The following is a 24,528-nucleotide window of genomic DNA, read 5'->3' as shown; positions in this document are numbered from 1 at the left end:
AGGTTAACTGCACCCAAAGCTAAAAATGCAGTTTTAGGGGTAGTTAATGGAGATCAAATAAAATACAATTTCTTATTTAACTGAAATCTATTTTTCAGCAATTTTGTGGTCCTGAGCGAGAGACCCTCTCTTTTACTTTGACAGCCAATTCACATTAATACCAGGTTGTCAAGACCCTTATCCTGTGAACTTCTCATTGATGTGCAGAAAGGTTTCTTTGGAGATGGTCTTTGGCAACCCTAAACAAGAGCCTCCTCATCTTGAGAGATGGTCTCCTGCTTAAGACTAATAGACGCAGCTGGTGACCTACCGGATTTACAGAGCTCTGCTAAGTGTTATTTGCCATTTTATATTAGCTCACTTAATTCCACCTAAATATTTTAGTTTTGGGTGGCATTACCATTTAATTTAAACACGATTGTCCCTTTTTAACAATTATTTCAAACCTAATATATAAATTGTTTCAGTTAGTGTTAGAAGTCCTAAAATATGTTTTATGCTAGGCCAAGACTGAACACAGTGGCCACACATCAAAATAAAAGTACTTTTTATGGTGAAAAAAATTATATGTAGTAACAATATAGTAACTATTTGCTTTGTGGTAATAGTATTTTAAGTGCTCCTGTCATCTATACATGCAGACACATTTACAAAAGTGCAAAAATGCTTTTTTTTTTTCCTTTTTTGCGACCTCATTTGCCAACTTCTGCACAAATGCCTCCAGGTTTATGGCTAAGTACATCATTTTGTGGGCCAAGATATCCACATCTGCTGTAGTGCAAAAGTTTACTCTACCTGGGAAGAACTGGGCAGACCAGGAGCATTCCTTGCTGAGTACATATATATGGTGCCAAAATGTGCCTACTTCAGCACACGTGTGCAAAAACTAAATTATGTTCTGCAGGGTTCTGAGATTATTTAAACCAGTAAGGTGGAGAGTAGTTCCCTTCCATGCACTAACACTATGCAGCCCCTTTCTCTCTGAAAAATAAGTTGAGATTGGGTTATACTTTTAATGGGATGCATTTTGCACTTGCATTTCTATATTTCTAGGTTCACTTCGACCAGTGTAACAAAGATTGAAAGAAAGTGACATATTCAATAAAGACCTTCCCAATTCTCCACAATCTCTTGATTTAAGCCATAAATGAAACTAAATCAAAGCAGTATTTGTAGGAGAAAAATGTAAATGTTTTAATCAATAAAGGAGTGGGTGTTTTCTATAGTTGTATATTGGACTCTGGAGTGATGTTTCACCCTTCCACCATTGCACATTATTGGTGTATTCATGAAGCCACAAAGCGAAGTGCAGATTCCAAGGACCAACAAGTGGACATGCATCCTGAAATTTGCACAAATAACGAAAAGATGCAGGTTGGATTTTTGTGGTTTGTAAATGAACCTGAGTATATGCAACCATTTGTTGGCTGAATTAATATTCATAAGACTGCATAAATGCTGTGACATCACTGAGACATGGCAAAAATGTTTTAGTTCACCCTTTAAAAAATATGCATGATTATACACAATATAATTTTCTTAATGAGTTGAGATCTAGTGACTGTTCAAATTCAGGATTATCACTATCACTACAGCATGTGTACATCTGCTTAATATTTATATATTCTCTCTGTTAGGATCTAGCCAGCATTGTCTGAACACATTTGATAACAAGTTACTCTCAATTAATTTGAAACTCTTATCACACTATAGTAAGTAGACTTTTCTGTTCATTTCAGTAAGTAAACAGAAAGGAATGGCTCCAGCTGATTTCAGTTAGTGTTGCCCACTGTCTTATGATACCTGTTTATAAGATAAGTAGGAAATAATAATGTTTCCTAATACTTGCATTTAGAGGTTTCTCCTAATCACTGTCAATGCCATACACTGTGTATTATGACATTTCATTTTTGTCTAGTCTTTACAAGCTCAATCAAATAGTGCATCCTGATTGGTGAAGTGGCAATGGTTGAATCTCAAATTTTGCATTAGCATGTAGCTTGTCCTGACTTGTCCCAGATGTTTGGTAAGGTTGATTTGTATGCAAATGTAGCACTTCTCTGAAATACACAGCCAAATATTTGTTTTGTCAATTTCTCTCACGTAGCTTAGATGAAAATTGTCTGTCTTTAGTTTGATTAGTTGAATAAGCCTACGTACATGCATCCTTTCTTGCAAAAAAAAAAAAAAAATGTCTGAATGCAAATGAACATGTGTGTCCAGTGCTACTTAAGTACGAAACAGAAAAATACTTGTTGTTTTTTTTAAAAAAAAAAAAAATGTTACTTCTAAGGCTCTTAAAATGACAAACATTGGAATCATTATGTTATTCGTTTACCTGTGTGTTACTTTGCAGTCAGCATGCATAGCTGGTCCCAGCCTCTAAATCGTCCTATTGCATGATCACTTAATTGCTTTAACCTCCCTTATGCAAATAATGCTATAAATGTATTTTTGAAGTGATGGATTATTTAGTGACTTTAGCAAAATTCCACCTAGTCAATAGACCTCCTGCTGATGTGTACTAAAACAGATCTTATATTTGTGGCCTAACTGCTACAACCCCATTTGAAATAAAACTAGTAAATAATATGTTTAAAGTTACATGTATATTTTATTTCAGCAAAGCAAAAGCTGGAGGACAGACTGGCAGCAGCTGCCAGGGAAAAACTGGCACAGGCAGCCAAGGAATCAAAAGAGAAACAACTGCAGGCAGAACGCAAAAGGAAAGCTGCACTTTTCCTGCAGACACTAAAGAATCCGCTAGAGATGGAGCTGGGGAGGATAGAGGAGAACTCTTTTAGTCCTGAGGTTAGTTCATGTTTATCTCTTGTATTTGTGAAAGGGTTGACCTATGATACTGTTATTAGTGGCCAAGTTACATTTACTATAGAAAAATGAAAAAGATAGTTAAACTTTGCTCACATGTACCTGGACGAAGTGGTCATCCTAGGATAGGATTTGCTTTGCTCGCATACTACTCCCTGCTTCCATCTGGTTCCCTCAGCCACATATTGACATAATATTCTGATGTGGGCAGGGGTTTCCTACAATTTTGCAGTGCACATATAGGACACATTTACAGAGGGCTTGTATTCAGAGCCGTAATTAGAATACTAGCGCCTAGGGCGAGAAAGACAAATGCCGCCCCCTTAGCCTCAATTTTGCACCCCCCTTTAGTGTTGCGCCCTGGGCGGTCGCCCCTGTTGCACCCTGGGCGGTCGCCCCTGTTGCACAGCCTTAGTTACGGCCCTGCTTGTATTAAACTAAGTGGAGCCCTGGGCAGAAATCATGGTAGATCTTGCCCCCTCCCCCCCCCACATGGTGAATGCTGATCCAGCAGCTAAGTGCAATTTCACATGTCTCATTCACAGCCACTTTATTTGCACAACTGTCAACCAGATATATTATGCCAGTGACCTATATCTAGTGTCAAGTATACAAAGCTGAGCCATATTTTTACCTAGAATAGTGGGCTGAGCAATGCGTTATGACAAATACACAAGTTGATACGTCTCTGTTTTCATGGCTGTTCTGCAGAGAAACATATATCCTATACTTGGTACCAGATATTTGTCTGTATATTATGTGTACTTACCGACCCTTGCAACTCTTTGTCCTTGCCCCAGTGAAGCATGGCCTCTTTCGTCGGACTGTGTTATGCTGCAATTACGGTGCAATTAAACTACATGGTCCTAATATTGAAATTATCGCACGATACTGTTTTTTGTTTTTTCTGACCAGTTTCTTCTGGCTTGTTTGTGGCATGCCTTGGAAAGATAATTGTGCTCCCAAAAAGAAGTTGCTAATGGTGCTCTGGTAAAGATTCTTCATTTGTGGTGATAAATTTTATTAATTCCACGGACGTTTCCAGGCCTTCCTTTTATGCTTTTCATACTTCAGTCAAGGCATATACTGTAGCTTCCAAAGGTGGATTTTATTAGTTGTTTTGCTGCAGGCAAGCTGAAATATATGTATGCAATAGGACTACCGATTACTAGGTTGCCAGGCATATTTATTTTTTATTACTGTGTCAACTGAGATTTACAGGTAACGCACCCTATATTTTATATTTAGTAAATGGAACTACATTGCATTTTGTTCATTTTATATACATTGAGCAACAGTGTTTTAATAATTTTCTAGAAATGCACTCAAGTTTTGCCTAAATATTGTATATTAGTGATTTACGGTTAGATTTGCTTAATAGGTCACCATCTCAGGTTCTTCCAGCATTGACTCTAGCAGTTTTTGGAAAGGTTCACTTGACAGCCATATATAAATACCAGTGTTTGAAACTAAATTGACAACAGATTCCTTTGCAATACCATTTTCTTAGAATACCACATATTTAAATTGCTATGTTGGTTTAGTAGGATAATATATAATGCTATAAGAGATTTCTTTGTTCCACTGGCTATGCTGTTTTGTTGTACTTTAGATAATTTTGTCTGGTTTTTGACCCTTTACTTTTTTTTACCCTTTACTTTTTTTTGACCCTTTACTTTAATCTGTGACATTTACCTTTAAAATATTCATTGTCATTAATTTAAGGGTGATAGAGCTGTCAACTGCTGTTTGATATTAAATGCTTTTCTGATTTTGTAGCAGTACATACAGAAGCCTTACTGTCTGATATGGTTAGCACTGATTATTAGAAAAAATCAGCCATATGTAGTAAATTAAAAATATACACATATTTGGAAATTTGAGGAATTTATTGGCACCAGTCAAAGGTTAGGCCTCAAAGCAGAAAAGGGGATAGTCATGCATTCTAATTGCAAAATGAGTTGTTACTTTGTCTCCACCACACTTGCTGAGCATATTATGGTACTGAAATAACACTTAAATGGTAGCATTATTGGGAGGCTTCAAAAGCAGGTTACATTTTTGCTAATTGCAATTTCATAATTAGTAATCTAATAGTTCACTTGTCTTGATCAGATTGGAAGCTGACATAGGCAAAATAGTGGGCATGCAATTCACTTCAAGCTAAGATCTGCACTACAAGGGCATGTTCTTTCAATAAATAAAATAAATTCAATGTATGAAATTTATTTTGTATGTGGTGTGGGGTTTGCTAGTAACGTTTATATGTGAAATTCAATGCAATTCTTGTGTTGCTTGGTACCTTTATCAGCAGCTTTGTAGCTCACCTACTATTGCGATTTGCCTTGCACCACACAGATTCTGTGGGATCAAACGTGATCTCACTCTTAGGACGTATGATGCGGGCCTGATAGGAATATGCAGCCTTTCTCTGTAATGAATTGGTGCAAATCGTTGCTACTTGGCTGTTCTCACCAGGTTTGCTTAGCTCTAAGCATGGCAAGGCATATTCTGATTTGTTTAATTCTTGTTAAATCACAACAGTGTGCGACATAGTCTCTACTGTGTATCTATTCCAGCAATTTATATTCTGCAGCAGCAGTGACACATATATCTATTTACCAATGAGAATATGAGGCTATGTGGTTTATCTATTGGGGGGATAGAGGGCGTTTGTTTTGGCTGTTGAGGGATTTGATAGAGAGACATTCTGCCTATATTAAATAATCAATTCCGTGTAGCGAACTAATTGAAATACTGAGGGTAGAAGTTAGCTGGGAAATTCAGATATAATTTTACCTAATTTGCTAACTTAATCCTTATTACAAAGTTCTAACTCAAGAATCTAGTTCACTCGACTATCCTAGTAATTGGCTAAACTAATCTCATTCGGAGAATGAACGAAAATAACAATTTGATATAATGTTGCTATAATCCATAACAATGTTGTAAAATGGTAGACATTTTTACTGTACAGCACCAGAGAATCTACTGTCACTTATGAGACAGAGAGGTCCTCTATCTATCTGGCACAACCACTAACAAGTGAAGAGCATAGCATTGATTATTTCATTCACGTGCCACTTGTCAAGGGATAGGATATATTCTTAAATTTGTGTTGGAAGTAGGAAAAATGGGCAAACATAAGGATCTGAGCGACTTTGACAAGGGCAAAATTGTGATGGCTAGATGAGTCGGATCATCTCCAAAACAGCAGGTCTTGTGGGGTTTTCCCAGTATGCAGTGGTTGGTACCAACCAAAAGTGGTCCAAGGAAGAATGACCGGGTCATGGGCTCCCAAGACTCATTGATGCACATGGGGGATCGACGGCTAGGCCGTCTAGTCCAGTCCCACAGAAGAGCTACTTGTGGCACAGATTGCTGAAAAAGTTACTGCTGTCTATGATAGAAAAGTGTTGGAACACACAGTGCATCCACAGACTGGTCAGAGTGGCCATGCTGACTACTGTCCACCACCGAAAGGGCCTGTGAAGGGCATGTGAGTGCCAGAACTGGACCATGGAGCAATGGAAAAAGGTAGCCTGTTCTGATGAATCAAGTTTTCTTTTACATCATGTGGATGGCCGATGTTTGTGCCTCTTTTACCCGGAGAAGACATGTCTTCTTGTCACAGAGCATCCTGGTGCCCAGTCGGCGGAGGCAGTGTGATTTTCTGGGCAATGTTCTACTGGAAAACTTTGGGGTCCAGGCATTCATGTGGATGCTACTTTGACACGTACCACCTACCTAAACATTGTTGCAGACCAAGTAAACCCCCTTAATGGCAACGGTATAACCTGATGGCAGTGGCCTATTTCAGCAGGATATTGCACCCTTCCACACTGCAAAAATTGTTCAAGAATGGTTTGAGGAACATGACAAATAGATCAAGTTGTTGACTTGGCCTCTAAATTCCTCAGATCTCAATCCGATTGAGCACCTGTGGGATGTGCTAGAAAAACAAGTCCAAACAATGAAGGCACCACCTTGCAACTTACAGGACTTAAAGGATCTGCTGCTAGCGTCTTGGTACCACACGACACCTTCAGAGCTCTTGTGGAGTTCGTACATCGATGGGTCAGAGCTGTTTTGGCGGCACGAGGAGGGCCTACACAATTTTAGGCAGGTGGCTTTAATGTTGTGCTTGATCAGTATATATATTTTAACTATCCAAATCATATGATTGTATTCAGCCTATTGATTGTAATGGGTGGTTAGAACTTTTACCTCACAGCACTGGGGTCATGACCTTATCTGTGTGGAGTTTGTATTTTCTCCCCGTGATTGCCTGGGTTTCCTCCAGGTGCGTGGTTTCCTCCCACATCTCAAAAACATACTGGTAGGTTAATTGGCTGCTGACAAAATTAACTGTGTGTGTTTGGGCATTTAGACTGTAAGCCCCAGGGGACAGGGACTGATGTGAATGACAACTACAGCACTGCGGAATTGGTGGCATTATATAAATAAATGATGATAATGTATCATTTTTTTATTTTGAGACAAAGGCACCAAATATAAATTTACATCAAAAGATTTGATAATAAGGTTACACAGCAGGATTTTATTTTCCTCTTCTTCACTTTAATCAAAAATATGTATTTTATTTAACTGTTTTTATGATATATAATGCATAAATAGTTTAGTTGAATGTTAGTGAAGATTAATGTTTTAACGTAATTGCCTCTGGCTGTGTAATGCAGCACGATACACAAACCTCTTGTCTTTGTTTAATGTATATAATAACAGACTTGTGTATTATTGTTGCTCTGGCAAACCCCAAACTACTTCTGCACATTCTACATTGAACATTTCAGAGAATATCTTTGGCTGGTTACAAACTACAGAAAATTTCTCCCTATGCAATATCATTGATTTTACCCCCGATCGGTGTGCCGATTCATGTGTACACACTTTTTTTTTTTTTTTTTACAAGATCTACCTTCAGATCTGTGCTCTTCACCTGTCACAACCACCAGCTAAAAAGATTTTTACTCTGTAAACTCTTTTGAGACCTGCCTACACTGCTGGTTGTGAGTGCATACACACTGCAGAATTCAAGTGCTGCATCGGCGGCCCTCTAATCTTCAAGAGGGCCTTACATTACCCTTAATCTCAATAATAAGCTAAAAGTATACATTTCATGAAAGAGGCAGTCGTGTATCTGTAATGACATTTGAGCAGGCTTTTTAAGCAAGCTATATGATATGTATTTATTGATTTTATTATTTAAAATGTATAAATTTTCATTGTCGTCGCTCTCATAATGACAACCACAAATTGAAAAAATAAAATTAACAGGTTACAGTGCCTGTTATTTGGAGAGCTGCAGACTTTGTAGGTGCCATTTATTCCTTACTATTCACTCCTACCTGGTTCTTTCTATTTATTGTTTATTAAGCAAGTGTTTTAACAAACAAATTTGACAATTAATGCAGGAAGGAGGTGGGGACTGCAGGTGAAGGCTTGGAGAGCCACATGCTGCCCATCATTGATCTACAGGATGGTTTGTTCAGATGCATTTTTAGGTTCATACACTGTAGAGATTACAAAAAATTCTATGTACTTTGTTTATAGTCAGATATTTTAATAGGAGCACGATCTGCTGCTGTAGTAGACATTGTGTTGCCTTTTAATATGGACCATAACAAGTTTATAAGAATCAGCATGGTATTGGCAAGTCTAAGTTCATAAAGCGCTTTTGTGTCCTCACCTGCCTCATCAGAATCATTGATACGCAAAGCAATTAGGAACGCCTGCGACAGCCCTCTAAAACATACTCTGCCTTCTATTGATTTTATGTATACAGCCTGAAAAAGAGCTGATGGATGAGGCAGCAAGAAAGCCAATTCTTACGGGAAAAGGAACTTAAAACCCTCTAAACTATTGTTCTGACTTTGTGGTAATATAGTTAATTCAATTAAATATGTTAACATACATAAGTGCTCCTAAACCGCTGCACTGTTTTTACAGATCGATGTAACCCTGCTGGTGACTTGTACCTTATTGTATTTACAAGCAATCTAAAGACTATGAATACATAACTTGTTTTCCAGTGCACTGGAGTCTGGTAGTTCTCATTTCTTTGTTATGGCTACTCTTCTTAAAAGCTCCCATTGGAGCTTAGTCTACAAAAAAGACTAGATACTCTTTGGAGTACCTGCAGATAAACTGCTTGAAAAAGAAAGCGCTCCAAGCCACTATTAAACCCTGCAATAAATGCCAGCTAATGTTTTGCACACCACTCAAAGGTGTTTGCTTAAAACTGCTACAGACGCGCACAAATCCTTCAGTGCCGATAAGCAATTCTGATGTATATTTCAAGTATCTGTAGTCCATTAGCATGAAACCACTTACTTTTGTCCTAAGTCAAGTGTACAGAATGGTTTTCTGTGGTCAAAATAGACGTAGATGAGGTTGTTTGCCCTTTGAGGTTGGGGAGGGCGGGGGTTTGTTTTGTTTTTGTTTTTTAACCATGGCTTATAACATGACACTACTTCCAGTTAGAGCTGATTAGGGGTAGTGTTCAAAGTTATGTGTTTAAGTTCCAAAAACAATTACATAACCATAGATTGTCCATATACACATTTCTTTTGCTGGCAATTCATGTAGTATGCAAATGAACAAAACCTCAAATTATTCAGCATTCTAATAGTTTCAAGATAGAATGGAGGGTGAATGAAAATGTAAATACAGAAGAGTTTTCCTGATAAGCACATCCTTGTTTGGCTTTAAGAGACAGCTTGAGTTTTGTCTGATGAGGGGTCCATTATAAAGTAAATGTGCAGTATAAACTTCTGCATTTCCATTGCCCTCTCTCTACTGTGTTCTGTCCAGTGTAGCAATAATGCAGTTTCATGGCCAAAAATGAAATAATCCACCTTTTTAAAGCATTTACAGCACAAAGACAAAAGTAGCGTTTGAGAGTTTAATTTATCCAAAACATCTTCTATTTCATTGAAAATGTGTAAATATAAAAATAACTTAATAAACCATGTATCCAACGTAATTAGAAATCATTACTCCAAGTAACAAATCTTCTTGTGTGTTTCAGGTTATGAACAGTATGAATTGTGATTTTCTCCCGGAAGATACCATTATTCCTACTACAGAATACCCCATATCAGAAAGGTCCCCAATTCGAGAATTTCCAGTGGAACAAAAGGCGAAAAAAAAGAAGAAAAAGAAGGAAAGGTCAAGATCCCGATCTCCGAAAATACATTATGAATCCAAGTCCCGTTCCCATTCCCATTCAAAAGTGAAGCATTCTCTTCCCACAGCTTACAGAACAGTGAGACGCTCCAGGTATTTTTTAAATATTCTTAGTGTAGAGCTGGTGGTTTGGTTTTTGTTTTTTTATTATCATCCAGTATCCTAACTAGATCAGTGCATGTTCGTTATGTAACTCACCTGTAAAGTGCAGTGATGTATATTAATCTACAGACTGACAGAAACGGTACTTTCATTCAAACATTTTACTCTTATATTAGCCAAATATTTCTTGCCTAGTCAGTCAGTGATGCACAGACAAATCTGTTCTCCATTCTCGGCTACCTTAACCTCCCTCTATTCTATACTAATAGAAGTGAGACCTTCTAGAAGCTTATGGGTTTTCTATAAATATTAACAGCAGTTTTGTATAATGTGTAAAGGATTTAAACAATAGCTACATTACACATACGATTCTATTTCCTCTAAGGAAAGCCCCCTCCTTTCTTTCTCACAGTCTGTTGGTGGTCTTCCACCCTTAGATCCCAATCGGTCATGGAAACAAGGATGTTATAGGTGGGTGTGTAGTTGAAGCAACGATTGTTTGGTAAAAAATTTGTATGTGGTGTATGAAAATTTGCAATACAGAGCAACAATTCTGTTAGAGAGAATGTTTTGTACCTGTTTTTATTCTAGATTCCACATACTGTGACAGAAGTTTCTTTTTGTTATCTGTATATTAGCTAAAATATTTTATGCAATTCAGTGCCTAGTAGTACAGACACTTTATTGGTTAGGAGAACATTGCTTTCGCTCTCCCTTTACACAACATGAATGTGTAGTCCTTGAAAAAAAAATCTTAATTTCAATACTTTTTTCTGTTTTTTTTTGTTAAAGTATGTAAATGATGTTTTGTTTGTTTAGACCTGGATGAATCCTAAATTTTTAATTTACAATATTAAAAACCTTGAAACACTTTCTAGAACTAAGTAGTTCAGCTATTCTAAAAGTGTCTTAGTAAACCAGTACTATCTCCACCTCTATTCCTCTATTTATTTGTTTTTGCACTTTATTATAATTCTGCATTGTTTTTAGTTATCTGCTGCAAAATGCTTTTCACTCAAGCAAGGTTAGTTCTTAGTATTGCTTGTGCGCTCACACTGCCTTATGCGATATCAAATGAATGAATCATTCTTAAGATAAAATCCTTGGAAAATATGCAACGTTTGCATTTGGCTTTTAAACAAAATGGCTATTATGCTGTGACTTACATTTACAAGGAGTGTTTATGCCATTGTGTGCAGACATCAGTCTGTTAAACTGGAAGCAACTGCTTGAGTGCCATCGGTCTACATTTCTCTATCCTTCAGCTAGCGACCTCTTTTTTTTAAAGAGCTCTCTTGTCATGTAGGAGGGATGATCACAGCTATGAGATGGTTCCCAAATGCTCTTAGTTGTTTCCTCTGTCTCTTCTCAAGCCAAGAATAAAAATATGTTGTGTAACATGGCACTATGCACAGTAACTAGTTTCTATCTTTTAGAAGGTAGAGTACGTTCACTTACATACAGCAGGAGGTACAATGCTAGAATGTCCTCCTCTATGCTATAACTTCTTGTATTTCTTGGTGGTTCATGCATAGGACGTTCACTTGTTGTGTTTGTGCGAGCTAGTAGAAAAGCAAATTATTATCTCTATTAATTTAAAGGGACATCTTCATTTACATATTTTGTTAAATTCTTCCTGTCCTTGGTGTTTTCTGTAAAATGTAAGTTATTTGTATTGTATTAAACTGCGTGTTTAGTGCGTTTTTTAATTAGACCGGTGAATTTTAGCTATCTAAGATAACAGGAATTACCAAAATTGTGATGAAATGTTGTCCAAAGTTTTATGAGTGAACAAAACATTTTACAATGTGAGGTCAGTGATGCAATCATCCAGTTTTGCTTCACCCTTCAGTGGAATGCTGTTCCATACTCTATTTGTAAATTTGCATTTAGTAGAATGAAAAGAGCTGGAACTATGATGGTCATTTCATTCTGCTGTGTGTGATTTGTGTTGGGATAAGACACTTAAGGCCAAATTACACTAGTGAAACAGGCAAAATTTCAAGGCCAAATGCATAAGAAGGTCATTATTTCACGGAACAGTTTCACGTTTTGCCCATCTTTACTTGGTAACGACCACAAATATAAAAGAGAAAGTTAATGTATTTTGACTAAACTAAATGATAAAAGTAAAATTCACATTAAAACATGAAAGCACTGTTTGATAGATTAAAAAAACTTGAAAATGTTTTTATAAAATGTTGAGGAAGCAATGTCTCCTTCCTCTATCTTCCTGTTCTCCACATTTCTAGCACAGTACAGAAAGCAACTGTGAAAGGAAATGCAAAAGTAATTTGCTCACACAGCTAGTTAATAAAATTGCCTAGTTTAAAATTTCATTAAGCTTTTGGTTTGCCTGTATTTCTGATTTACCTTCAATTACTGTCTATAGATTACCAAGAAACTTCCAAGACCAATAAAATGTAACACAGATAATGTCTGACAATATGTATTAAAGTGTGATGCTGCATATTATAGATGGCGCTTTTGTCTATGCTTTTTCTCAACACTTTCTTTTAAAATCCTTCAACTCTCTTGTTGGCATTTATTTTCTTTCACTTCTAATTCGGCTCCTAAGATCCAAAGCTATCCCATTTTGGGAAAAATAGGTATTTAAGCTATATATTTTACACTCAATGAACTGTGCTTAGAAGTTTTATCTCCCATTTATCAACATTTTTGTTACTGGGTCATTTTGCGATTTAATTCACAATCATTTACTTATATTTAGATCACGTTCCAGATCACCAAGAAAACCCTCTCAGTCTTCAGAAAGGAGAAGAGAAGATGAGAGAGACAGAACAGTTGCAAGTTCATACCATGTTGGCCACAGTCCTGGAAACAGCAGGAAACGCTTACGGTAAAAAAATAAATTGTGGCTGTATCATAATAAAGTTTGAATTTAATACTTCGAATGTTTGTCACTTTATACTTACTGAGACATAAGGTCATGTTTGATTTTCAAGTTTAGCTGCACTTTAGTCCTTTCAGTACCATAGGGTTGACAGTAAAGAAAGTCAGACTTATGGGAGGCCATTACCGCAAATTCTACGTCACATGGGACTTTGCATTCTGAGCTTAGAACCTCAGGAGGCACCTGATAACTAACTGGACACGTGAGGAAAGTGTAGAGATCACGTTCTCCATGCTTCATTGGATTGTTGACATGAAGGAAGCATTGGTTACACAACCACTAGTGTTTCCTCCATATCAGATGACCTGGGTATAGAAAGACCAAGGTTCTCTCTACTACCGTGTTTACATGCTCTGAAGTAGGCTGGGATGTCTACAACAAGCCTATTGTTTGTCATGTTGACACATGCTGATACATGTCAACTCTAAATGAGGTAGCGTTAATCAGTAATGACCTGCTGCTAGTTCTGATTGTATCCTAATTTTGAAGACACCATTTTGTTGTATTTTTAAAGTTAAAGCCCTTTTTGAAGAGCCACTGTTCCTGTTTACTTCAAGATAAGGCTTCCTCTTATAAGAATGCTAAACACCATCACCACCACTTCATCTGCATCATTTCCCTTACATACTGCAGATAGAAGTACCTTACTTTTTTATTCAGATCTTTGTTTAGAGGGGATGATGAAAGGGAGAAGAATGGGGAGGGAGCGGAAGACCATTCATGGCCGCCTGCTATGTTGTAAGCTCATTTTCATCCACAAAAATGTACTCCTATAAGAATATAAAAACATACCATGTTTACTTTCCTGATCCCAAAATGAGGAGTCTCTTTAATAATTTGAAACGTTAATCTTGATACAGAGACTGGTTATAATTACAGTTGAAAATCTCTACATCAGACTGTAGCAAGTTGTTTGTCTAACTTTTCCTCAGCTGCTACATGAACATAATACATGCAGTTAATTTGTCTTAAGTGGAAAATTATGCTTCATAGATTATAAGGGATATCTACTGTGAGCAAACTTGTAAATGCATTCTTCAGGGGGAATTTAATTCCCCCCAGAGTATCGCAGCGCTAAACCTGTTATTACAGTAAATTTAACCCGGCTTTCTGCTCGTAGCTCAGGGAGCTACCAGCAAAAAGCCGGTGTTGAAACTACCGTAATAATGGTATTTAAGCGCACTATTACAGTAATAACAGTAATAGTGCGCAGGCAGCATTACTTTTTACAGTAACGCTGCCAATTGAATTTCCCTCTTCATGTCAATACAATAAAACTGTTTGCAGCTTAAAAGTAAACCACAGTAAAGCAATGTTTGGCACAAAACCCAATTACATTTTCTTTGTAATCTTTTTAAGGCACCTTTGAGAAGAGTTAGGGCACCCTTTGTGTTATCTATCTTCATTTCCTGCATATTCATGGGTCTCTAGTTTTGATATAGGTGAGAATAAAACTATCTAACCAACCAGATTATCAGAATGTTTACTATGTTGTTGGAATATTTTAGGAATAGTGTGTGCTGATCTTGTTTGGAGCCTGTGACATGTCCACTCGGGTATTTTAGTGAATGACAGTAGGCCTGCATGTCACTTGGCACTGTCATGAGGAGATGGCTAAGGAATTGAGGCAAGTAGAAAGCTATAAACTTGGAGTTTGATATATGAAAGAACATGGGTCTTCTGGCATATTGTGATGTCTCCAGGGCAGACTAACTTGAAGGCAAATGACATGAGAATCCAACTTTACTTTGCTAACCATCTCAGAGACGCACGTGCATGTATATATAGTTTATTTGTGAACCTGACATGTCACAATTAAGTGATTGTGATATTGATAAAATTATTCAGGCACAAAATACCTCTGGTCATTAAAGGGTTAACCAATTCATGTGGAGGTCTCTGTAAATTAAAAAAATTACCTTTCACATCAGTAGTTAGGAAAAATGAAAACATGTGCACAGCACTAGAATCCAAACCTTTGTGTGAATAAATAGTGGGAGAGATGGTAATTCTTCTAGGGCAGGACACTAGCAGCTGAAACCTAAACAAACTTCTTTCACAAAAAATGTTTTTTTATTCAGTGCCCAATTCTTTGTAGTACATTTTGTATTTCTGGTGTTGCTTCTTAATTCAATGATTCTGGTTATATGGCCTGTCTATTTGTAAATGTCTACCCACTGTGGATTTGTTGATTTCATCTTCAAATAAATACCTCATGGCTCACTACCCGTTTGTACTTTAAATCTTTTGGAATGCTTTGGAATGAGCATCTGGCTCATTTCTTTGTAAAACCTAATCTTGGTAGATGATATCTAGTCAATGTAGGAATGTAATGATATGAGTCACAGAATAGACAAACCTATCCACACCTGGTTTACTTGCGCAGACTTATAATCCTGCAATACTTGGGGTACATGCCCATGTTCTCTACTGTGTTATCAGTGTACAGACTGAACTAAAATACTGATCATTGATTGTATGTGGAGTTTATTAACTGGACGACCTGATGAACATTGAATGCAGCCAGCTTTCTTCGTGGTGCATCTATATTGTCTCTGTTATGTGTGTAGCTTATTAATAACATGGATGAGGTGTCTCCTTAGTATTTTACCTGCCCGGTAAAAAAAAATAAAAAAAAATGTTGGAGACTTTATCAGGAATCTGAAGGCTTCTTAAAATAAACACACCTTTATTTCCTTGTTGTCACCAACCAGAATACTAAATGGAAAAATAGGGATCTTTAACAGTAATAATACGCTTTTGCAAGTCGTAGGGTGTAAATAGCCTCTGAGGAGTAAAGGAAACTGCCTCCTGTTTCAGCCAGTCTCCTCATCTAAAGACTGTGATTAACAGAGAGGTGTCTGCTCAGGATTCCACCCAGCTCATAGAAGCAACTGCAAGCCTAAGGGCATGACCGCAATGCCGCTACCTACCAGGGTATGCGCAAAACCCTTAAACGGGGCAAAGAGCCAGTGGAGCAGGAGTCTCTTTGTTATTATTCTATCAAAGCCATGTGCTCCATTTTTGCTACATTCACCAAAGGGTGAACACAAGAATCTAACATCAGCGGCTTTGACATGTGTTTTATATACATTTTATTTATTCAGTTGAATTGGTATCCTTCTTTTGTTTGCACTTTGTTCTCCACTTTTTCCCATGGTCGTTTTATTTGCTTATTCATATTTGAGGAAAAATGAATGCACAAAAGACTTAAGTAAATGGTGCATATTTTTTTACATTGCCAAATTTCATTTTTTTAATGCTTTAGTAATTGTAGCTATTATATCATTGTAACCGGATAGCTTTCTTTGCCACCTGGTCTTTGGCGGACCTGTTCTTTGATGGTGGTCCTTGGGTGAGGGACCTTACACAGTTTATCTGGGTTTTCTTCTCCCCATTAGTAACCGACTGTTACTAACACTCCTACTGGTGTCCCCTCCACCAGACACTAGCCAACTGCGCAATAGTTGTAAGGGGATAGTGCTGTCACCACCGACACCGCTGAAGCATAGCTGCTGAAGTGCCTCGTTGCTGAGGGCGGGCTGGTACCTCCTGACTGCTTACTATGGGTCATGACTGCTGGGTAGCGGGCAAGGTTTTGACAGTGAGATGTTGGGTTCAATGCAGGACAGCTGAGGAATGTTGGTCACAGTATATAGCAGGTAATAAGCATCCATCAGAATCTTGAAGCAGTTGCTTATTAGGACTGTTACACATTAGCTAGAGGTACTAGTAATCATCTAGAAATACAGATGGTATATCAAAATAAAACAATACAGCTCTTTTTATACAGTTTCTGACACATGTAGGCAGGGGATAATCCAGCCCCGCTGCCCTTGCATCACCAAGTCTGAGGTATCACATTCAATGTTTAGCATCAGGATGCATTATTCTCGAAATTTATGATTTAACACAATTTAATCTTAACAAAATTTACATCAATCTGATTTCCCCAATTGTATACTATTTCATTATTCATAAAATTTCCTGTCTTTCTTACACAGGAATCAAAGGCTAATAATTTCCTGTTGTACCTTCAGGCTAAAAGATGTGCTGGTCACTCTCAGATCAAAAACTTAATTAAGATAGGATTTCCTTTATTCAAAAAATGTTACAAAAAATTGTTGCCTCCGACACTGCATACTACCTCAGAAATCAGTACACTTGCAATGATATACATCAGGACATTGCGCCACTAATAGAAATAACCTATTTTTAAATTTTATTTCAAAGTGAACCGGCCACAAACATTATTTATATTGTCTTAAATAAATCTTAAGCATCCAATATGACACAATACTGCACATTTAGAATTGTTTGAAAATGCCAGTTTCATTGCGCTTGTGGGGTTTTGTTGTTTTTTTTTTTTTTAGAAAACTCAATACCAATGTATCACAAAGTATGTGAAATATATATTTTATTTTTTTTAGAAATGCTTTCTATGATTTTTATATTAGTTTCACTTAAATATAATATGTGTTTCTCCTGACTACAACGTAAGAAAAATCATTATTTCACCACTTTTTGTGAGTTACATATTTCTGTTTTTGTCAGCATCTGAGAGCATTATCATTATTAGATGTGATAATGCTTATTGTCTACAGGCCTGGTGATCTTGCTGTGCTTTGTAGTACTTTTCCCCAGCTTCAGAGCCAGAGAAGTTCGGTTTCGCACTGTCTCTGCAGGAAGAGCTTTGTGATTTTGTACATTGTATGCTCTGCTTTCCTTCAGCACTTGAGGTGTCTTCCAGATTCCTACTGCTTTTCTGTACTTTTAACGTAATACTGCTAACAGCGATACATCTGAGCCATGTGAATTATTAAATGCACAAGTAGACATAGCCTGCTGAATAGTTTTATGGAATTAACAGTCCTTCAGCTTATCTTGAGACAGTTGAGTATATATTAAAAGTCTTTCAGACTATTTCTTTAATTTCATGTTGCAGACTTTTTAAGGGTTTTATTGCTCTGACAATTCCTTGCTCAATTGTGTCATTGTTAGAAACTGTTGGTAGCAAGGATAGTATTTCAGCATTGAAAGCAGGCATCTCAAAATGATTTACTGTCTTCTGCTATGAATTTCAATAAAATGTGGATACACCCAGTTTTGTGTCTCATTTCTCAGAGAACTTTGCATTATTTAGCAGTTTGCATAGCAAAAGTGAAAATGTAACATACAGTATAGTGAATTTTGAATGTGGTCATTGGAAACATAGGCTTAGCCCAGTGATGAGCAACATGCCAGATTTTGGGGGGCTCACATGGCTATATAGTGATCATAGAGGAATTACAGTTATAAGGGTTAACCCATCACATAATTGTGGGGAATAAGGCCTAAATCATAACTGCAGTGTAAATATGGTATATCAAATGAATCCATTAATTGATCTACTAAAGTGTAAAATGTGACGTCAAGGAGTCTGTTGTGTGTGTATTTGGTGGCTCTGCATATCCCAGTGTTAGAAGATAGCAGCTTCAAAGACCACTGCGGTGAGCTATATCCTGGCCTAGAATGGAGTTTTGACACCTGAATAGACTTTAGGAACCACTCGGCATGGTGTCTGGCTCAAGGAGACCATGTGCATATGACCATGACTATATTTTATATAGACAAAAATAATTCAGTTTTCAAATATGCCACTTAAAATCAATAAAAGTAGTGATCACCCACATATTCCTCAATAGGGTGTTGAAGGGCAGCTCATATGTCATATTAAGAATTCTGCCACACAGAGAAGTTGAGGAAATGGTATCAATAGATGGGTAAATTCATAGGGGATCTATTAATAAGAAAATTGGGTCTGTGTGACGCTCCACAGAAAAGTTAGGTCACATAGTAGACTTGGATAGTAAATCAGGCAAAAGGCAAATGGTGATTGTAAAGTGTCACAGGCCACATCCCCCCTGGAGGTGAGGAAAGGTGTAAAGGTGTCTTTAAAAAGCTGAGACCAGTTACAACACACGGCCAGCTTCTTGGGAATCAATTTAATTAAAGGACTGTCATCTTTTCTGCCTGCCCCCAGGTATACAGATTTTTATACATAAGTTATGCTCTGTACTTTCATCCCATTTGTTTTTAGAACTGTTTGCAATTTTTTATTTGTATGTCAAATCTTTATCTAATTGTTTTTTATTATATGTAAGCATTGTACCTTTTGTATATTAAATCTAATGATTTAATAGTTCTGTCCCTATTGCTCTAAACAAATCCATTTCCTGATTAGAAGGGAGAGATTGCTTGGCTGAGGTTAACTCTTTAGAAACCAGAGTGTGAAGGGTTAACGGTTTTGCTACCAGAGCACCGAGTGTGCGCAATTGAATAATTAAGTCATAGGTTTGCTACGGGCCTTATATGTAGCTGGTGACAGTTGGCGGAGAGGTGTGGAAGCGGGTGTCTGTGTTGGGAAAGGGACCAGTAAATCTGTAGCCTTACAGATAGAGGTGAGTGTGGGATTTAGGCTGGAATCCTGTGTGTTCCCTTACAGTAAGCTTCCCAGTCAAGAGTGTGCAGATGGTGGTTTGTGCCAGATAAAGGGGTTTAGGATCGGTTTCCTGACAAAAATAGAGGTGATATATTGTATGACTGTTGGAATATATGATAAGCCCTCTGGCTACTCCCTTATTTAATATCTTATTATTATTATTATTATTATTATTATTATTATTATCATTATTATCATTTATTTGTTAGGCGACACAAGGTTTCCGCAGCGCCGCACATAGTACAAACAGTAGACTATACAGGGTATAACAGTACAGAACAATAAACAAAAGTACCAATACTTCAGAAACTCCAGGCAGGCAGATGCAATAGACACGGAGCAGAAGAACGGGTAAGGGGACAGGAGGGAAGAGGGCCCTGCTCATGCGAGCTTACATCCTAAGGCCACATAGGACACATATTACTTATTTTTAAGTTTCACCCCCAAAAAAAATCAATACAGTTTATTCGTCGTTGTCTTTCAATTGAATTGGTTATCTCTAGGGTAGTAGTATGCTCACTAGGTGTAGTAATGCCCAGTTTTTGTATGAATTCCCAGTAATAAGTGCAGTTGTAGGAATGTCACTTGCCACCATTGCTCCTGTCTGGGAACAATATTAAAAATTTCAACCCCTGGGTGGTCTGTCATTTGGGCATCAAGGATAACCTTTAACGCAGCCATCAAAGTGGTAACAAGACGTTAGCTTAGGGAACATGAGAGGTTGCACAGTCTGTAGGGCAGGATCCCAGTGTTGGGCCTTTTGGCTACCTAGATAAACTTTTAGAACAGATTTGATAGAGGTAGATGCGTTCGCAGGTACTCTGATACCCCCAGGACTTTAGCGTAGTAAAAGTTTATCAATGGCGACCATAGCATAGAGGTGGAGGGTAACCGGAATACAGGAGGCAAGTACCAGAGACAGTCCAGAGGTTGTGGGTCAATAGTGAATAGGATATACAGGGACAGGCCAGAGCTCAGGCCAGGTTGCAAGCAAGGGTAATCCAAAAGACAGGCAGAGGTCAGGGGCAATCGGTGTTCAATCAAGGTCCTAAAGCAAGCCAAGGATCACAATAGGAATCGGATTAAAAGATAGACTATCCACAGGACAGAGCAGGTCAGCAGGTGCAGTACACTGGACCCTATAAGCAACAGGGAGGTTAAGCCATCCCTGCCTTAAATGATGGTATTGTCCAGTCAGGAGAGAGACAGCCAGAAAGATGTAATAAGCCACAGGAGGCTGTTTAATTAGTTTGTACCTAATGCACACGCGCCCGGGATGCCATGCTGATTAATAGAGCGTCCTGGCCGTTGCATTGGAGATGGCCGAGGCGAAGAGACCGGAAGTGACATTCCAGCTGTTGCTGTGACAGCCGGGGCACGTCCAGACGAGAGTGACAGAAGCCACCGTGGCTCCTGACACCCAGCACCTTTTCTTTTTGACACCCCAAAGTGTCAACTCTGCAATACATTTTGTTGGGAACTGCCTCTTCTGGATTTCCAAAACAGTGGCAAACTAACATATGGGCGTAAACTGCGTTTGAGAAAAATGGAGATATTGCCTCTAGCAACCAATCAGATTCTTCCTGTCATTTTGTAGAATGTGCTAAATAAATGATAACTAGAATCTGTTTAGTTGCTATAGGCAGCATCTCCACTTTTTCAAACCCGCAGTTTAGTAAATATTGCCCGTGGAGTCAGTTAAAAATTAGCACCACTGACTTGCGTAGATGAGCATCACACTGACTTGGATAAAGTAATCTTTCTTCCAATGGAATGTATGTGTCTACATCACTAGACCGAATACAGATCTCAGAGTTTACCCACACTCACTTCTGATTTATTTCAATTTGTTTACTCGCATATACACATCCCTATGTCTCTGTAATCCCATATTTGAGACACTAGATGTTTACTTAAGTTATCCTCTTTTCTGTGGGATCCTCACTAATATTGGCTCACATGTGACTTGCATTCTTTATACACAAATTTACATGAGCTAGTTTTGCAAGATATATCACATTAATAAAAACACAATGTGGGCTCTCGGAGAGTCATCATGACTTTATTATGGATTCTCTTAAATTTATTTTAACTCACAATATATTTATTTCACTGTATTATCTATAAACACAAGATAAGGGAATGGATACCAAGTTTACATCTTCCAACCATCCCATGTAAAGAGTGGCATAACTTGAGGCAGAGTCTACCCAACAATTAATTTTATACTTTAATACCAATAGTTAAATTTTTTTCCTTCACTTTTGAGTTTCATTCATATAAAATCAAATTGCTTTGATGTTATCCTCTACACCTCTTCAGGAAAATCAAATTTCATATGAAAAACTATCAAAATCAACTTCTTCATTATGATAATAACCATTAGGAGTTATTTGATGATTTACATTCCATACCAACTATTTAGAAGAATATGATAAAATTGTTAATTGCATGTCCAGTCTTATTAAGCAGTCAAGAAATGTAATACATTTCTTGAAAGGGATTAATCAATAGATCGGCTATATTGGCATATTAATACAGAGAAATCTCTAAATAGAGGTGTGTTACTTGAACCCAAATCTATGTAAACAATAAATAAATTGCGAGAATAATTCTCAAGTGCCTGTCATTTTATATCAAACTTATAAGTGGCTGAGGAAAGATTAGAAATATAATTTCTATACTCTAGATTATAGAATGCTGAAAGTATGCTTCATTGACCAGTTTATTACCAGAAAAACAAATCTGTTTTTAGCACACAGACTTTTTACTTTTTAACATATAAAAAAGAAAAGAAGAAAAATGGGGATGGTTATCTAGCAAACTCTTAAGGGGAGATTCAATTGGCCATGATCGTGATATCCGGCTGCACACATTGCTGGCCATTGCGGTTAGAAATCGCTGCTCATTTTTCGAGGAAAATGAGTAGAGATTTCAGCCTCAACATGGTTGCGATTTGTCTTCTTGGACTGCTCCGGAGAAACATTGCGCTGAATTAAATCTGCCCCCCCACCCCCCCTTAGGTTGCTATAAATGAATAGAGTCTACTGTTAAGACATGTAAACTTATTTTAAATAGAATTTAAGTTAGGTTTTAGACTACAGTGACTGAACATTACTCTTTAATAGTGATTCAGTTTGAATTGCAGCAGTGCTTATTGAATAGGATTGAATTTTGTTACACGTGATACAAATGCACGCAATCAAATAGCAACATTGCCTAAAGATATATACTATTTAAATCTTTATGTATCAAATTTTGTGAATATTATTTTGGTATTGTAAGATTTAGTATAATGCGCTGGGGATTTTGGTTGAACATATAACTGAGGGAGCTGAATTGGGTACAACTATATATTTGATAGGGAAGACTAATGACTTTCTATGTCTTTATGTATGTTTACTACTGCTTTCCATCTTGCTGTATTTGTTTGGAAATTTTATCGGTTTTTGAAACACTGATTTATATATAGATAAAGAGAGATTTTCATAACACAATTTTCTTTTATATTGTATAGGACTATTGTTTTAGAGATTTTTAAAAAAAATTATGCAAATAAAAAAAAAAAAGTTTTTATCTTATTTGACATACATGTTGATTTATTTAAGTGCGCTGTGCAAATATTAGGGTTTTTTTTGTTTCATTTGTATGGACTACCAATTCCATATTTTTATGTAGCAGATTATGAGCATTTTGATATGAGATATCCATTAGCACCATTATAGGAACCAATTATGTGTTCTACCATCTCATAGACATGGAGCAGCATTTGAGTTTGACATATAAAAGAGAGAATAGGGGATCTGCGCTTCCCAAATGAGGGTGATATAGGGCAGCAAGGGGAACAAAAAGATAGGAGTTGGTCTATACTCCTAGATAAGCCATGCCAAACATACGTATTTCCCCAGCGCGAAGAAGAGTGGAGTAATGTGTAACAAAAATCAGTGGATGTATAAATAAAGTATATTCTGTATTGGGCATCAAACCAAGCATACATGAACACAGTTCAAAAAAAGGAACAATATTAACAAAACAAAATATTTGAATATCCAAGCACTGTTGGGTTGGATTAAAAACAGCAAAAATAACAGCAAAAAACAAAATAACAATAACACGGCAAAAAATCCTCAATGCAGACTGGGAAGGGTGGGTAGTGCACTTACGTTCCTCCCCAGATATACTCGTCCTAGTGCTTCTGCTTGTGACTGTTCTCCAGGTGTAGAAATCTCCCACATCCGTAGACTGTTCCTCTGGACACACTTGAACGGTGTAGGTAGTTCGCGCATGCGCCTTGAATAGCGTCAGCGATCCTTTCTCTAGTCTGAAGATGCTGGCTGGAGCGGATTACTTAGGTAAAATATATATGAGCCACAACTCTCCCAGGGGATTTGCTTGCAGCCGGAAGCTGTACACAATATCCCTGAGGAAGCCCCCAGCGGGGTGAAACGCGTAGGATACTTCATTGACATCTCATTTACTTTTTTTACATTGTTTTTATTACCTGCCCATCTTTGGAAAGCAGACTGCCGATAAACACTCCAGGCGCATATGCAGATACATCGCAGCGCTCCAGCAGGTCCCGCTGTACAGCTTCCGGCTGCAAGCAAATCCCCTGGGAGAGTTGTGGCTCATATATATTTTACCTAAGTAATCCGCTCCAGCCAGCATCTTCAGACTAGAGAAAGGATCGCTGACGCTATTCAAGGCGCATGCGCGAACTACCTACACCGTTCAAGTGTGTCCAGAGGAACAGTCTACGGATGTGGGAGATTTCTACACCTGGAGAACAGTCACAAGCAGAAGCACTAGGACGAGTATATCTGGGGAGGAACGTAAGTGCACTACCCACCCTTCCCAGTCTGCATTGAGGATTTTTTGCCGTGTTATTGTTATTTTGTTTTTTGCTGTTATTTTTGCTGTTTTTAATCCAACCCAACAGTGCTTGGATATTCAAATATTTTGTTTTGTTAATATTGTTACTTTTTTTGAACTG

General features: G+C 37.6%; 1 protein-coding gene across 3 annotated transcripts in view; it reads left to right on the top strand.

The window, feature by feature from the left end:
• SFSWAP (splicing factor SWAP) overlaps positions 1–24,528 on the top strand; it is a 92,784-nt gene that overhangs the window by 49,394 nt on the left and 18,862 nt on the right. For all 3 annotated transcript variants that reach the window (XM_075176388.1, XM_075217309.1, XM_075217317.1), the window contains 3 exons: positions 2,624–2,811; positions 9,881–10,131; positions 12,872–13,000. In XM_075176388.1, coding sequence (XP_075032489.1) covers positions 2,624–2,811; positions 9,881–10,131; positions 12,872–13,000 — 568 coding nt within the window. The remainder of the gene's footprint in view (positions 1–2,623; positions 2,812–9,880; positions 10,132–12,871; positions 13,001–24,528) is intronic.

Source organism: Mixophyes fleayi, chromosome 1 (assembly GCF_038048845.1).
Source record: "Mixophyes fleayi isolate aMixFle1 chromosome 1, aMixFle1.hap1, whole genome shotgun sequence".
Taxonomy (NCBI): domain Eukaryota; kingdom Metazoa; phylum Chordata; class Amphibia; order Anura; family Limnodynastidae; genus Mixophyes; species Mixophyes fleayi.
This window is presented reverse-complemented; position numbering and strand designations above follow the sequence as displayed.